Source organism: Thermobia domestica, chromosome 6, assembly GCF_964235325.1.
Source record: "Thermobia domestica chromosome 6, izTheDome1.hap1.1, whole genome shotgun sequence".
NCBI lineage: Eukaryota > Metazoa > Arthropoda > Insecta > Zygentoma > Lepismatidae > Thermobia > Thermobia domestica.
In genome coordinates this window covers 280,292,458-280,309,121 of record NC_137459.1, presented here as the reverse complement: position 1 = coordinate 280,309,121, position 16,664 = coordinate 280,292,458, and the positions used below count along the sequence as shown (strand labels likewise).

Below are 16,664 nucleotides of genomic sequence, written 5' to 3'. Positions count from 1 at the left end.
TTTGAGTATCTTTAAACGATCATAAATGCTCTTCATTGTGATCACCTTTATCAATTTATAGGTTTTTCAAACGAACCATTTAGCGCTAAAATAGTGTTTGAGACCTAAGACTTGGGTCAACTAGTGTTGCTCACAAGACTCGAAATAATTCTCGCCTTGTCTCGTAATCCTCCAAAAATGGTTAAACAGCAAATTCAAAATAGTTGTTAAGAAAACTTGTCCTTCTCCCTCGCGTGCCCTCGTTCTCGCGAAGGAAATTGTTCCTTGCCCTCCCCAACCCGCGCCATTGCAGAGGAGGTTGACCATCGCCCTCGTGCTGAAAACTTGTCCTCGCCCTCGTTCACACTCGCTCTCATGTTGGGAATTTCTCTTCGCCCTCGCGCACCCTCGTCATCGCTGCCAAAATTTGTCCTCGCCTTCGCGCACCCTAGCCCTCGCGTAATTGTGGGCGAGGGAATTTGAGGGTGAGGATGCCTTCGAGAGGGCCACCCTCGCAAGGGTGAACATCCCTGTTGTAGAATGTCCTATGGCTTTCGGTTTTGTACTTTGAACTGATCCATTATTCTCACCCAAGTTAGTCTCACCCTTTCGAACTGCACTATTCTCCTCAAAGTTTCAAAAGGAAAATTGAAGAGCTGTGAAGCTCCACGTAAACTCAAATCACTTTTTGTTACATTTTGCATGGCCTTCTACATGTCTTCTTTATTCCACTTGTTGTATTTATGTTTTGATTTGTATGTTTATAGCATCTACAAATAAAATGAATTGTTTTGTATTACATACATGCATTACATAGGAGGCTATACCATAAACACAAACCTAAAATTCATAAATTAAAAATATTCTCGTAAGTTTACACCTGACTCAAATAGCCATTGGCTCAAATAGCCAACATTTTTTTTGACTCAAATAGCCCCGTTTTGCATATTTTTGCGTAGAAACGTACTATTTTCACACGAGACAGAGGATAGCACCAAAACTTGCAGTTATAACATGTGGATATTCTGTTTTAAGCGTACGGTAATAATTTTACAAATATGTGTATTTGCACAATTTCAGCACCTTATATTATACATACATAATTTTATATCTGACCAAAATGTGAAGTATTGCAAGCTACTTTGCTCAGAATAGTCTCATATTTACAGCAACTGATAAGAAAGCAGCGGATCAACGACACATACAAGCTTTCCTTTACCAACGAACTCATAAATGAATGCAAATTCAGTGTATTGGTGTGCGTATTAAGTGCGCAGTAACATATTGCTTAAGTTTGACCCAAATAGCTCCGGTCTACCCTATACGTTGACGGGATGTTGAACAGACGTTAAGCGTTGATTCGTGTCAGTGCACAAGGACAATATTATAACGATTTGGAAGCAATTTTAACCATGGCAACACGTGTCCTTTAGTTGTTTTATTATTATTTCAACAAAATCTATGCATTGTAAACACTGACTCAAACACGACCGAAAAAAAGAATATTTAATTGAGAACTAATGCTATGTTGTGTTTACTTATTTGTTTCCTTTCATTTTCAGAGCTGTTAGCCGGCCCCAAGACGTGTAAAAACGTATTGTGTACTGAGAACTTCGTGTGTATCCTCAAACAAATTTGCACTAACAATGGATGTAAACGGGAACCAGTATGTGAAAGGAAGGGTAAATATTGCAAACCTCTTACACATTTCATCTCATTAAGATCTTTACTTTCTAAATTCGAGTACCTAGAGCATACTTAGATATCCAAATTTTGTAATATTTTTTTTCGTCTGTTAGTCTAAAAAGCATAGCCCAAGTAAAAAAAAAAATGGCCTCACAGTTGAAGAGATCATTAGAACTATAATTGAATATAGTTAACATTAGTGAACACATATTTCAACTAAGTTTATTATTTTGGCTTGATAACATCAAACGTTTTTATTTTTTTTTAGAATGCAAAACCATGAAGTGTGGCAGGGGGAGTTTCTGCAGGGTGAAGCAACAATTTTGCGGCAACCCACCCTGTCCAGTTATGACATACTGCAGCAAATCAGTCGATGGTAATTTATCAATATTTTATTTCACTTTTTGACCAAACTTAACATAAACATTTGACCGTTCTTGGAAAATGTATAGGTTATGCCTAGTAAACTGTTAGTCTCAGAGCACATAGACGCAGCAAATGTTGTGCATATTGCCAAGTGAAGAGAAAGCAAGTAGAGGTAGCCAAATTTGTGAGTACTTATCAGAGTTGCTAGTACATATAATTATATTATTGTTCAACAACTTTAATGTTTCAGTTATTAAGCTTCACGTCTCAACGTACTTGTCATGTTGGTTTGGGAATAGGCAACTTATGACATAGTAGAGTATATTTATTTATTTTCAATTAACATTACTTGCAATTAAATCTATATTCATATATTCTGTATTGACAAAAGGGTATCGTTAGAAATAGTATATATTTTCTTAACACAATATTCGTCAGCCTAACACAATTATTAGTCAATGTGAGATTATTTTACTCCATCGTACCATCATCCTTGCCTAGTACCACAATAAGCCACTCCCAAATAAGAAAAATCACAATTTCTGCAACAGACATGCTGTATGTTTGATAAACTGCTCGATATACAGTGCATCGCAAATTTCCGTCATGCGGCTAGAAGATTAAGGAAAATGTTTACTCTCAGAAAATGTAGCAAACGAAGCGTGTGGATGGACAATTGAAAGTTCTGGAACCAACGTTTGTAAATCTTAGATATGCAATTATCCTTCGGAACAACGGAAAACCACTCATTGTTATAGTAATTACAGTTTAGTACAGAGATCTATTTTCTTTCATACGACATGAATACATTGATGCCTCCTCCTTAAAATTTGTGAGGTGTATGTTGGTCCACCTTTTAAATTTAGATATTATCAAAAACTCAATTTGGTAAATATTTCCTAAGACTCGAGTTGTTATTTCTGTAAATTTATTTGGTCTTACTTATCCCCTTATATGAGTAAAAGTTGCCGAACTGTTCGTATTATTGTGGTTGCAACGTGGTCGGTTGCTGACCTAATTAATTTTATTTGATGATGCTTTATTGTATAAATTAAATTATTGACTCATTCTCTTGAATATGACACATGCATCATGGTGCACTCCTCCAAAATTTCCGGGTGGGTACACTGGCCCACGCTTCAATTTATAAATTGTAATATATATATATATATATATATATATATATATACATATATATATATATATATATATATATATATATATATATATATATATATATATATATATATATATATATATATATATATATATATCGTAAATGTTCACTAAAAATCGAATATACATTTTAGAAAATTTGGTTGGTATTGCTTGTTCCTTTATATGGGTAAAGTCATTCGTTAATTTAGTGCAACATGATTAGCTGATCATTGGAGAATACTCTTGATCCAATTTGCCAGCTGAGTACTTTCAAATATTTATTTAAATCTTCTTACAATGTTTCATTATTTTAACATTTTTAATCAGTTTGATTTATTATTTTCGGCTATTTTTTGGTTTGAAATTTTTAATTGTAAATTTCGTTTTGTTTTAGTTTGAAACAAAATTTGAAAAAAAAAGTTTTAAATTGCGGTTTGAAAATTTGCACTTCGAAAATATTTGTTTGAGTGCTTTTAGTTTGGAATTTATGGTTGATTCTTTAGCCTGATAAATTTCAGCTTGATAAACAATAGTTTGATTTTTTTTCTAATTTTCAGTTTGAGAATTATGAGTTTAAAGCTTTTAGTTTGTACATTCTTCTTTGAATGTTTGCAAAATTTTAAGTTATAAAGTTTTGGTTTGACATTTTATTTGTTTTATTTACTTTTTTTACATTTTTGTTTGAAAGTTTATCAAATAGATTAAATACTTTGAAATTTTAGATCACGTGTTTTGAGTTGAAAATTATTCTCAAATTTTAGTTTCAAAACTTTGTTTAAAACGTTTTCACTAACTGAAAATTTGTAACTCTATAAAAAATGTAAGTGTAAGAAAATAATTGGAACAGTTAAGAATAAATAAATTGGTCAGCATTGTTAACAAAAATTTCATCATCACGATGCCAGCATGTCATCAGAACAAATTTATGCAATACCAGTGGAATTATATCACATTCTTTTATTATTACTTTTGATACCTTTTGGTTGTACTTGAAATTAAAAAATATATATATATATATATATATATATATATATATATATATATATATATATAATTTTATTTTTACTGCTTTTATAAAAAGTATATACACTATTTATTTAACCAGATACATCCAGCTGATATAGTTTATTTTACGCTTCTTTTACTACTTTCTCTTTAGGATATAATTTTAATTCGAACTGAGATATTCTCAAGTCTATGGGCAAAGATAGTGAGAAATTAATGTCTTTATTGTCACAAAAAAACTGTCTGTCAACACTTGCATATATCCGCAATCAGTGTCTACAAGCTTCACACAATCCACATAAATATTTTATAAGATGCAATGCACATTTTTAGAAATCTAAAATTAGTAATTCAAATTAGTATTTTCTTTTAGAATATACTTATTTTGCGACACACTCCAATAAAATGTTTTACACACTACAATTCACTTCTAAGTTTTTTCCATTCAGTTTACGATAGATACACAATATGGCGAGGTACATGTAATGTACTTTCTTTTACGTAGATGCCGAATTTTCTCTCAAAGTTTTGCACGTTGCACGATTTCACTGTTTGCGCATAGTGAATTCACAATTGCTACGCCCAAGTTACCATTAAAATAATCACTAGAGTAAGCAATGTGTTCCACTCTCAAATGTTAATTGCACACCAAACAGCTCTGCTTTGTCCAGTCTTATTACATTTTCAAACGAGTTAGAACTTATACCAATAGTATAATGCTTCGTTTTTAATGTATTCATTTGTTGGTAGTTGTCAAATGTAAATTCTTCGTAATCTTTTATGCTATCTGTACACATCTTTCCAACTAGAATCCTCTTGCTATGATTTAATCATAAACCACATTGATGTTGCTTTAATGCTGATGATACCGTATTCACGTATGTTCCACAATCGTTATCAATGAAGACAAAAACAGATTCACTAAACATTATTTTCAACACTAAGATGTGATTATATTTCATTGCATTGTGTACTAAATTAACACTGATGACCCATTCCATTTTTTTTTTTTTTTTTTTTTTTTTTTTTTTTTGCAGAACATGTATATGGATTTGGTTCTTAAAAAGCTTATTTTTGTGTTGTTTTGTTGCTTCCATGGGTAAATATCTTGCAAGTAAAATTATGTTTTCTTTTATTTAATTTTTCAAGAACAACCAGTAAACTTAATCCAAACTTTGTAGGAACAACTTGGATAAACAAAATTCTGAAAGACACATTCTATTTTCAAGTGGTAATCTTGGTAGATGATTTGAACACTCCATGTATGTTAAGAAACTCTAAACAAGTTGTCATAATGACTTAATGAAGAATATTATTTTGAACTGTACTTATATATGAAAATAAAATGCTGCATGTCAGAAACGGATGTGATGCTATTGTGTTGACGTTGCATAAACTTATTCTGACATGTATGAGGGGTCGCGGTGGCTCAGTGGTAGAGTGTTCGCCTCTAGTGTTGGGGCCCCGGATTCGATCCCAGCCCCCGCCAAGTGGCTGGGGCTCCCGTTTCCTCCCACTTTCTTCATTAAACCATTTCATACATTACTCATCATCACCGTCTCCTTTAGCCTAACCGGCATAACAGTGGGACGTAAAACTCAAAGATTTCATTGCTGGCATGTATGATAATATCATAATAATTAAATTCTTGTGAACAGTATTGCTATATTTCTTCATTCTAGAGTGTTCAAAATATTTGCTAAACTTGTGTTTTTTTCAATGAGCTCCAAAGTTTCTGGTAGTGTAAATAAACAAATTTCTAAACTAAATGTTTTTAAAAAGTGCAAACAATTATCAAACCAAAATGTTTAATGTCAAAAAAACTTTTGAATAAATACAAAAAAAAATCAAAGTTTGAAAAAAGAAATAAACAAACTTGTTCAAGCAATAAATTTTAAAATAGTTGTGAGAAAGTAAACCAAACGTTTACTAATTACAAAGTAAACTAAAAAATTTCATACCAAAATTTCCAAACTCAAGAAAATAAATAAAACTATTTTCAAACTAATAAAATCTAAACCAAAATTTCCAAATCAAAGTTGTTAAACTATTTTTAAACTGAAAATTAACAAATGAAATTTTAAAAGCTTCAAACTAAAAATTTAATAAACAAAGAACGACCGAAAAAAAAAAATTGAAAAATAAAAAATGAAAGCGTTCAGCCAATCAAACTGCGTCGGGAATAACTTCCCACTGGTCAGCCAATTAGATTGCACCAATAATAATTTTCCATTAAAGACTTTAGACCAGTGGTTCTCAAACTTTCCAGTAGTGTGGACCCCTGTTCATTCAGAAAGTGATTTGCGGACCCTCTTGCAATGCTATCTGAAATTTCACGTGGTTTTATAAAATATACTAATTACAATTACCACTGACAAGAAAAGGATCAATATATGTAATGCAATAAGCAATTTATTCTAAAGGTACATGATTGTTTCCTAGTGAACCGAATTTCAATTGAAAATACAGTAATTTTCAAGACTGAAAATCTTTTTTTTTTAAATTTTAAAGGAAATCCACATGATAAACAACCTTCTCAAATGGGTGTCACTAATGTGGGGAATAAAATTCTTTGTGTTTTCCCATAGTTGCACTGAAATCTGGAATACTGTTGTCTTCATCAATTTTAGGTCATATTCCACATTAAGACGAGTTCACTTTAAAGTTTTGAGTTGGGTTTGAGTTTAACGTCCCGTTCAGCAGCGAGACTATATGAGACGTGGACCCACTGATTAACGTGGAATCCGAACCACATGAGCTCCCGCCGTGAAACGAACCCGGGTCTCCAGCGCCAAAGGCGCGTAACTTTAAAGTTTTAATACTGCAAAGAGCAAGAAAGGTTTGCTTAGATAAGTAAGCGGTAGGGAAAGGCATCAAACTTGCAATGCCTTTTTAGATAACTCTTCGTACCGAAAGTGTACACGCAAACCAATTTGAGTCGAGAGTTACTCGCAGTGGCGGATCTAGAAACATATTTTAGAAGGGGTTTCTCATCGTTTTTCCTTTCTCATAAATTGCAGAATTGGGGTGAGGCTCGATTGGTGGTAGTGGTTTTCATGAAATTCCCACTTGAAGATAAAACCTATGAAATTCCGAGGAGTACAATGAATGTATCCAGAGTTGGCGTGGACCAATGAAAACTTGACCCACGACCCACTGACCCACCACCCACCGTGACCCACGACCCAATGACCCACCACCCACAGTGACCCGCCGTGACCCACTCTGAACCACAATGACCCACCACCCACGGTGACCCACTCTGACCCACCACCCACAGTGACCCACCGTGACCCACTCTGAACCACCATGACCCACCACCCACGGTGACCCACTCTGACCCACCACCCACGGTGACCAACTCTGACCCACCACCCACCATGAACCACTCTCATCCACTGAGAACACAATTCACGGTCTCTTCTGTACTGACTAAAGAGTTTACACTTGTAATAAAACATGACCGTGAAATTGTCACTAATCGGAGTTTGAATTTCCAGTCAATCGCCCAAGCACCGCTCTGTCAGAATAACGGTGGATCTGATCTTTATGATATAAAATGGTAAAGTGTTTGTCAGTGAGGAAATTGAAACAATTCGAGGTGGGGGAAATTAGTGTGTGCCTAAAATATATTTGTAGTAAGAGAGTATTCTTGCGAGTGTTAATTTCTTAACGCATTCCAAAAGAAACATCTATTCGCAGACAAATACTTCAGTATAATATGGAAAAGGTTATGATTTATCAGTTCACAGTATTTTTCTCCAAAAGACTTGAAAAATCGGTTTTCCATAGCGTATAAAGGTGCTCGGGTACTGTCTGTAAGAGCATCTCCATAAAGTATGCTCATAATTGTAATTCGTGTAATCACTAAAACGCCACGTTAATTTAAGTTACAAATATGCATAATTGCAATTATTATGAATATTTATTCAAAGTAGTTTACCTAAAGCAAAGAAGAGACTTACTAAAAAATAGGTACAAAGTTGAATAACACAAATAAGCCATTAGTAATACAAGTAGGCCTATGCATTTTCTATAGCTCGTAATTTTCCACTTTAAAACAAACCTGCAATCGGGATGTTTCCTTTTTGGTAACTTTTTCGTGGTAAATCATCCGCAGTGGAATGATGTCCATCCTTTAGCCAAGAAATAAATAGCTCGTCTACTTTGAGCTTGTCTAGCAGTGGGCCATTAACATTGCTGAACAATAAGTTAGACAATGTTTGAGCACTTAGTCTATTTCTAATATCAGTAATCTGTAAACTCATTCCCCGTTCGCACTGTGTCGTGGAAATTGATAATACTTCTACCCGATTTCTGCAACTCCTCATCGACAATCTGCTTGTTAGACTTAAGTCTGATAACGATTTTTCTTGGTCAATTTTGAAATACTCAGCAAGAAGTATCATCTCTCTATCACTATACAACATCTTTTCCATATCGACCATGTCAGTTGGCAATGTCGACTCATGGAGAACAGAAACTTCATCTACCATGCCTTCGATAGGGAATCTTGTGAATAAATTACCAATTAAAGCCTGATAAACTGAAGATTTCTTATTTGTTTATAAATTTAATTTTTGTGATTACACATGAAGGTTTTATGCCATTACGAAGTTCTCTCTCCCGTCTAGAAAGCGAAAGAGAACGTGGTTCCTAGAAAGTGTTCAAAGGTGAATGGGAATTTCTCTCCTTCTTCCCCTTCAATTACTACAATGCTGTTTGCCATGTGCCAAATTACGATGAATTTCAATTAAATTATCATAGTATAATTATTTCCTTCTTGAGCTATCAATACTTTTCAGTGAAAAAAAAATGAAATTTGAAAGTTCCAAATTAAAGTAAGTAGACCAACGTAGGGCCTAAAGAGAAAAAAAAAGTGTAAAATTTTCCATATAATTATGCGTACAATCCAAACTTAAATTTCCGTGTAATTAAGCTTACAGTACAAATTTTATGCCTATTTTAGTCACAAGTTTTTCGGTTGATTGCCCTGTGGTGTAAGCGCTCCAGATAATAAACATAAGCTGCAACAATTATTATAGTTGAAAGCAATAGATATATGAAGCCAAGCACTGTAATTTTTTGTTTCTGATTTTTTTTCTTAAATAACATCGATCATTTTCGATCATTTTTACAAACAAACTCACTACCAATTTTCCATATATAGAAAGTGCAACCCTTCATAAAGGAGAATTTAAAAATATGCTAGGACACATTGGGCCATATCCGGAGTCCTTCTGACATGTGATTAGTGCCATACTAAAGCGTTCGACTTACATATGCTTCCTGCAGAAGTCGGGCGTTTAGCATGACGCTAATCATTTGTCAAAACGACTCTGCATAAGGCGGTTTCTGTTTACTTTCAATAAAGAGTTAATACACTGAATTTCAGCTCAGTAAGTATAACGGCTTGCGAGATACTCATTTTTTTTTTCGGAAAAAATCGGATCCTCACCCTCCTTAGGATATGTATCTATTATAATGAAAGCAATACAATATCCCAATTTGGATTAAGGCCTAACTACATACCAAAAGTAATTTCATTTGACTTTGCAATTCGGTCGTGATGATCAGGCACACATAGTTACATTCAATTTTTTATATAATAATTTATATATTACAGTGATTCAAAAATGTATTTTTTCCCAGTAGTTAGCTCCTCTTAAAACTCACAGATCTCAAAAGCCAAGTAGTAGTATAAGTTTTATTGTTATTATTACAATTAAAAATATCAATATCCAAAAGCGCCTGAAGTTATTTTTTCACTTGGTAAGATATACTAACCTCAGGTAAGTAGATAGAAACAAATGGAAAAGGAAGGGAAATGAAGGTCTTGGAATTAAAACGAAGACGAATTTACCAGTCTTCAGAAGATACTGTCTACAATGCAGTGAGCAGAGAGGGTCGGTAGATCATACTGAGTCGGTGGGTCGCAGTGGGTCATGGTGGGTGCTGGGTCGCAGTGGGTCACAGTGGGTCATGGTGGGTCACAGTGGGTCACATGCCGTTGACCCACGACCCACTGACCCACTCAGAAAATTTGACCCACCTACCCACTGACCCACTCCATCTCTGGTATATGCAACTGCCTTTGAAAACGCGCCCTAACAACGAAGGAATTTCTCTCACTTGAGGTAGTTTTATATAATGATTGACCAGCTTCAGCGCAGAAATTTATAAAAGTAACCACGAAAGTTCTATGGCTATGCAAATGGACATGAGGTGAAGGTCAGTTGTTAGTGTGGGTATATCCAACATACTAACTGGTTGCTGCAATTCAATTACACCGTGAACTTGCTTAAGGACATAGTGAACTTGGGACCTGCACAAAGCGAGATAAGGGCATGTATGCTGTACGAGGTCAAACTGGAGCCAAACGCCGCTGCAGCGGGTCCGAAGATATGCCATTCCTTTGGTAAGGATATCGTGACTACGTAGACAGTGCAGCGGTGGTTTAACAAGTTTAAGGACGGTGACGAGATACTCAAGGATACGCCACGTGCCGGAAGACCAACACATGTACAAAATGAAGATTTTCAGGCAGCAATTGAGGCGAACAGTGGTTGCACATGTAAGAAACTGGAACTACAGTGCAATGCCAATGGCAAAAACATTCGGCAGCACCTCCGTCAACCTGGGAAGCACTACAAGTTGTGTCGATGGTTCCCACACGAAACTCCGGGCCAGATGGCAACGCGAGCTGACACCAGTATTTCTTTGCTGTCTCGTCCGAGGAAGATTCATTTCTGGACAAGGTGTTGACATGTGATGGGAAGTAGGTCCTGTGCAAAGCTTCACGGCGCCGTCGTCATTGGTTAGCATCCCATAAACCGGTTCCAAACAGCCGAAACCAGCACTGCACCTCAAGAAGGACCCCTATGTGTTTGATAGACTCATCGGGAACTGTTACCAACTGGACAGAGAATCAATGCAACTATGTACTGTCAGCAGTTGAGCCGTGTACGAGAAAAACTCGAAACTCTGGAGCCAGCACTCCTGTATCGCAACAGTTCTCCTGTTACAGGACAACACAAATCCCTACGTGGTCAGGATCACCCGGTACACGATTCTACGTCTAGGATGGGAAGCACTATTATATCCGCCATACTTACCGGACATTGCGCCGTCCGATTATAATGTGTTCTATTCCTCGGAAAATTACCTTACGGGACCCCAGTTCAAATCCCTAGTAGAGTTGCAAAATGCACCTGATACATTCTTCGCTTTATGGCCCACAAAGTTCTACCACGATGGAATTCATGCCCTTTCAGAACGTTGGCAGAAGGTCGTCAGTGCTGATGAGGACATTTATTTTTTTTTTTTTTAATTTTCCAGGTACGTCTTAGGCGACAGACTGATGTTCGAAGGTGGTGGGTAAGAGACAAATCTTTCTTGCCATCTTTGTAGTAAAGTAGGAGAACATTTAAATTTACAAACGTACGTAGGTATATTTTCCGATTGCTTTCGTTTTAGTAATTGAAAAAAAAAAAAAAAAAAAAAACAATTTGCATAACTGCTATGAGTTCTATCTTATTACCATAGCCTGCGCCACAGTGGGTGCAGTGGGTGCAGGTGCACCCACATTAACTTCAATTTTCAGATTTATTTCAATAATCTTTTCTATTTTGTATATTTCTTGTTTCCTATGTTTGGATATATTTGAGGGACTTCTCTTAAAAATTACTTGCTACCATACCGTTTTTTTTCTAGTTTATTTTTTCTTTTAACTTAGGGATTATTTTTGGGATCTTAAGCCTCAGTAATGTAGAGTGTTCTCGCAACAATGTTAGGATGTATATGAGGAATTGACTTAAACTATTGTGTTTAGCAACACTGCTTTTTCTTAAAGCCCGAAACGGAAAGATGTCATGGAATTTTAGGAAAGTATTGCTATTTCCACTGCCAGTTTCTCACTTTAGATAGTGTATATTCAGAACGGAGGGTGGTGCACGTGCTCCGGTGCACTCTCTAAATCCGGCCCTATATATATAATTACACACAATAATTATAATTGTGTGTAATTTTAGTTGTTTTCCATTTCATAGAATTAGTGGAGTATTTACGAATTAGTGGAGGAACTTTGCTAACTTTATTCCTGGAAATGTGAAAATTTTGTAATATATAGGCTATAAAATAATAAAAAGTAGCAAATGCTTATCCAAGAAATTTGACTGCTAACTGTAAGAATGTACTTTCTTTTTCTTTCCCTCCATATTTAAATATGCAGAAAATGAAAACAGCAAATGAGAAAGAAATTCCCTCATTCCCCCTGAAAATCCGAGTCAGAAGACAGTATGAAGTGCGCTTCAAAATATTTGTAGGGAAGCTAAACGGGAATATTCCATTAATACGTATTGCTTTACGTATATTCATGTAAATATTTATTGAATACTAATACTACTACTACTACTACTACTACTACTACTACTACTACTACTAATAATAATAATAATAATAATAATAATAATAATAATAATAATAATAGACTACTTTCCGTCTGCTTACATATTCATTCTTGTTAAATTAAACAACAACAAAAACTACTATGTATACATGCACATAAATTCAACTCTAAACAGTGGGGCCGCGGTGGCTCAGTGTAGAGCGTTCATCTCTGGTGCATGGGGTCCTGGGTTCAAACCCTGCTCCCGCCAAGTGAACTTTGTGGTGGACAAACACCGTGTGCGTGGGTTTTCTGGGGTTCTCCTGTTTCCTCCCACTTTCTTCATTCCACCATTCCATTCATTTCTCATAATCACCGTCTCCTTTAGCCTAGCCGGCATAACCGTAGGACGTAAAACTCAAAGATTTCATTTCATTTCAACTCTAAACATTGTTATAAATACAACTAAGAAAGTTCTTTAAAATAAATAGATTTGGTAGTTTCTTTTTGTTGTTGTTGTTGTTTGTTTGTTTGTTTGTTTGTTTAACTCAATAAGGAAAATAGAATTCTGACTGTAATTTTAAACATTTTATGATACTTTAATTGCTTCTTGTATTATTAGTTTGTCGGGGCTACCCTACTTGTGGGATTACGCTGCGGCACTGGTGAACACTAAACACAACATTCAAAATCATCATGCTAATTCATTTTTCCACCCAAAATTTAAATTCCCGCCAAATATAAAATTGCATTTTTTGATCAGATATTATTGATATATTTGCACACCCATGCCAGGGGCCTATAAAATTCTGTAAACAACAAGTGCCCCTACGGATCCCATCATAGGGCCCCAAGGGCCATCTTGAAAATTTCAAATAGAAACCCCCTATTTTTATTGCAGATTTTGATTTTCAGATCAAAAATAAGCAACTTCTACTTGAAGCACTTTTTCATTGTTCTAAAAGATGGCGGTATAATCTCAAGAAATGAATTTCATCGTGCGTACGTCTCCTAACTGTGCGACATGAACTATTTCAATAATAACAAAACTGTGACAAATCTAGTTACATAAGAATGTACGCATGTCAGAAGCGTAAAATTCTGTAAACAACAAGTGCCCCCAGTGGTCCCATCATTTGTCCCCAGGGGGCAACTTGAAATGCTCATATAAAAATCCCCTACTGTTATTGCAGGTTCTGATTTTGCTATCAAAACTACACAACTTTTACTAGAAGCACTTTTTGTTAGTCTAATAGATGGCGCTGTAGACGCAAAAAAGTGGATATCAGCGTACGTATGTCCCCTAAGTTTCTGACCTAAATTTCAAATGGAAACCCCCTATTTTTATTGCATATTTTGATTCTGTCATTGAAAATAAACAATTTTTACTTGAAGTATGTTTTTCGTTATCGTATCAGATGGAGCTGTAATAGAACAAATATATATATATATATATATATATATCATCCTACTCACGTACGTCACCGAAGGCTGATGATAAACTAAATACCTCGAGAAATACACTTGCAATTTAAGTACGTGTTCAATCATTTTAAAAAATCTATTCAACTAACATAAAATGAAGTTACCTTCATCTTCCCAAAATTCCAAATAGAAGTCCTCTACATTAATGCAAATTCGGATACTGCGACCGAAAATATGCAACTTTTAGTTTAAGTAATTTATCGTTGTCCTCCTAGATAACATCTAAATCGTAATACTAATAATAATTTCATTGTACGTCACTTGAGGTTGATAAATGAAAAGCTGGTTCAATAACTGGACACGCTGTGTGGTGCTGGTGCTAAGGCTTGCAAGCAAATAAAATTAGAACACATTTCTAATAATATTTTTCAAGAACTGAGATTTTTTTTATGTGAGTATGTGGACACTATGAAAGCTGATTAACTCTAGCTCTTCGTTCGCACATAAAGTTTCAATTAATAATCCGACATAGTGTCAAAAGAGAATTAAGTGATTCATTTTTGTCATGTTTATGTAGATATGTATAATGACGATTTGATTTGAATATAGACCATGTGATTTACCTGAGAGGTAAAACTGAAAGTGGACACGTAAAGTTGATTGGTGAATCTATTAAAGTTTAAAAGGATATCTTCATTTTGTTGTTATGGTTATGCAGATGTGCATAGTTACGATTTGATTTGAAACTACATGTAATTCCATCTAAGAAGTGAAAGTAAATATGTGCACGTAAAATTGATCGGTAGATTAAAGAGAACAAATATGCTCTTATAAATTTAGTGGAACAAATAATATTTGACCAGAAGACACATATGTTCTACCCCTATGAGGTCTTCTGTAAATACTTATGGTTGATTGTAAATTACGGTCCAACAACGTAGAAGCCATTAGATATTGGTAGAAGTAAGCATTATTACATAGAACTTGTGAACACTCAAGCTGTATTTCAACCAGAGGCGGGTCGTGGCTAAATAAGTAGATGAAACATAGAAAACCGAGTCGTAATATTCAGTGGCGGTGAAACTAGCTCTTCATCCCCCCTTGCAGGATTTTTTCCCGACTTTCGGGCTCCTAGTAATCTACGAAGCCAATCTCTTGCAGGGAGCATAAAAGTCACGATTTACCGCGTTATAGAGAAGCTATTGACGTCACTAGTAATGCAATGTCTGTAGAAGACGAAGTGATTCGTAAATCTATATGTTCTTATATTTTGTTACAGAAATATCATTACTTTTAAGATAACGACCATCGAGCTAGATTTGTTTCTTTCTTCAACGTTGAACCACTCTTACTCCCTCCCTTACCTACAAAAATATATAATTTATATCCTATACGGAAAATAGATAAAAAAATGTATATCTAATCACATGTATACCAACATGCATACGCCAGTGTTTCTTTCAAAAAAAAAAGTTCAGGATGGCATACTTAGTATTCGGAGGGGTACTTTTGGTACTATTTATTATTGTATTACAAACGTAATATTTTGGTCTCCTCCGGGGACACTCTCAGAGCTCCGGGGGGCAGTTTCCCCAGAAACATCTGGAAGAAACACTGTATATACCAACTACAATACTACCGCATAGTAACAAGATTTCTTTAAGGCCCTATTCTTCTTACCATCTACCTGAATCAGTGATAAATTAAGGGTAGGGATCCATTGTTACGAATAGCCCGTTGAGCCACTTCGCTTGGCCTAGAAAGTTGTTTAACAACGAAAGGATGACATCGCACGAACCAATGTCCTTCATTATGTATATATTAATTCACCACAAGACCACCGTTCAAACACACTGTCACAAGCTCAAAAAAAATACCCCACACATAAATATTGTGTATTAAAACGCACAATATCGTTTGAAAACAACTCACAAAATGTACCACACACGTAAATATCTTACAACGCCCTAAATTGCTTGAAAACAAATAAAACATGCAGAAAATCGCGATTTACACCCGCTATCTCTCGATTTTTGCGCTCTTACTACAACAATGTGTTTAACAGTATTGCCAAAACTATTGTAGTTTATTGTTTTTACCGTCAACGTTTTTAGCATGTTTACTAGAAATTAAATATAGACAATTATACATTTTGAAACAAGATATTGCAAGTACCCTTCAAATAAATTGTTATACTTCCTCAGTAAAACGTTCTAAAAGTTTAAATGTTGTTAACAGGAAGGAAATAGCATATATTCAACGCTTACGTTTAAATTTATTCAATTTACTATGCTACATACCCTTATCTGGGAAACAGCAAAGAGTATGACAAGTGCCACTCTCTGGTTCAAGCTGAGCAGTGCGTGTGGGCAGGCACATTTTGAACTAGCCTCCCTTGAGACGCAGAACATTGGAGTAATTCCTAACCCAAGAATACTGCTCTTGGGTTACCCAGTCTCGCCTTTCAGAGTGCAATAGGGGCGTTTTCGTTGTCAACAATGCTTCGCTGCTGTGTAAGCCAAATCTGTTTCAGGCTTCAATACAGGACCGTAGTTTTTAAAATGGAAATTATCATGCCAAAGTGAATACATTTTCGCTTTTACCTTTAATTTCTATTAAATACTGTAATATTTTACAAACATTTTCTATGTCTCAGTAC

The 16,664-nt window shown here is 35.2% G+C and overlaps 1 protein-coding gene across 1 annotated transcript in view; it reads left to right on the top strand.

Annotated features, from left to right (window-relative positions):
- Window positions 1-16,664, top strand: part of LOC145687797 (uncharacterized) — a 236,539-nt gene that overhangs the window by 163,869 nt on the left and 56,006 nt on the right. Inside the window, exons 11-12 of the mRNA XM_081761225.1 lie at window positions 1,542-1,661; window positions 1,934-2,041. Of these exons, the coding sequence (XP_081617351.1) occupies window positions 1,542-1,661; window positions 1,934-2,041 (228 nt within the window). The remainder of the gene's footprint in view (window positions 1-1,541; window positions 1,662-1,933; window positions 2,042-16,664) is intronic.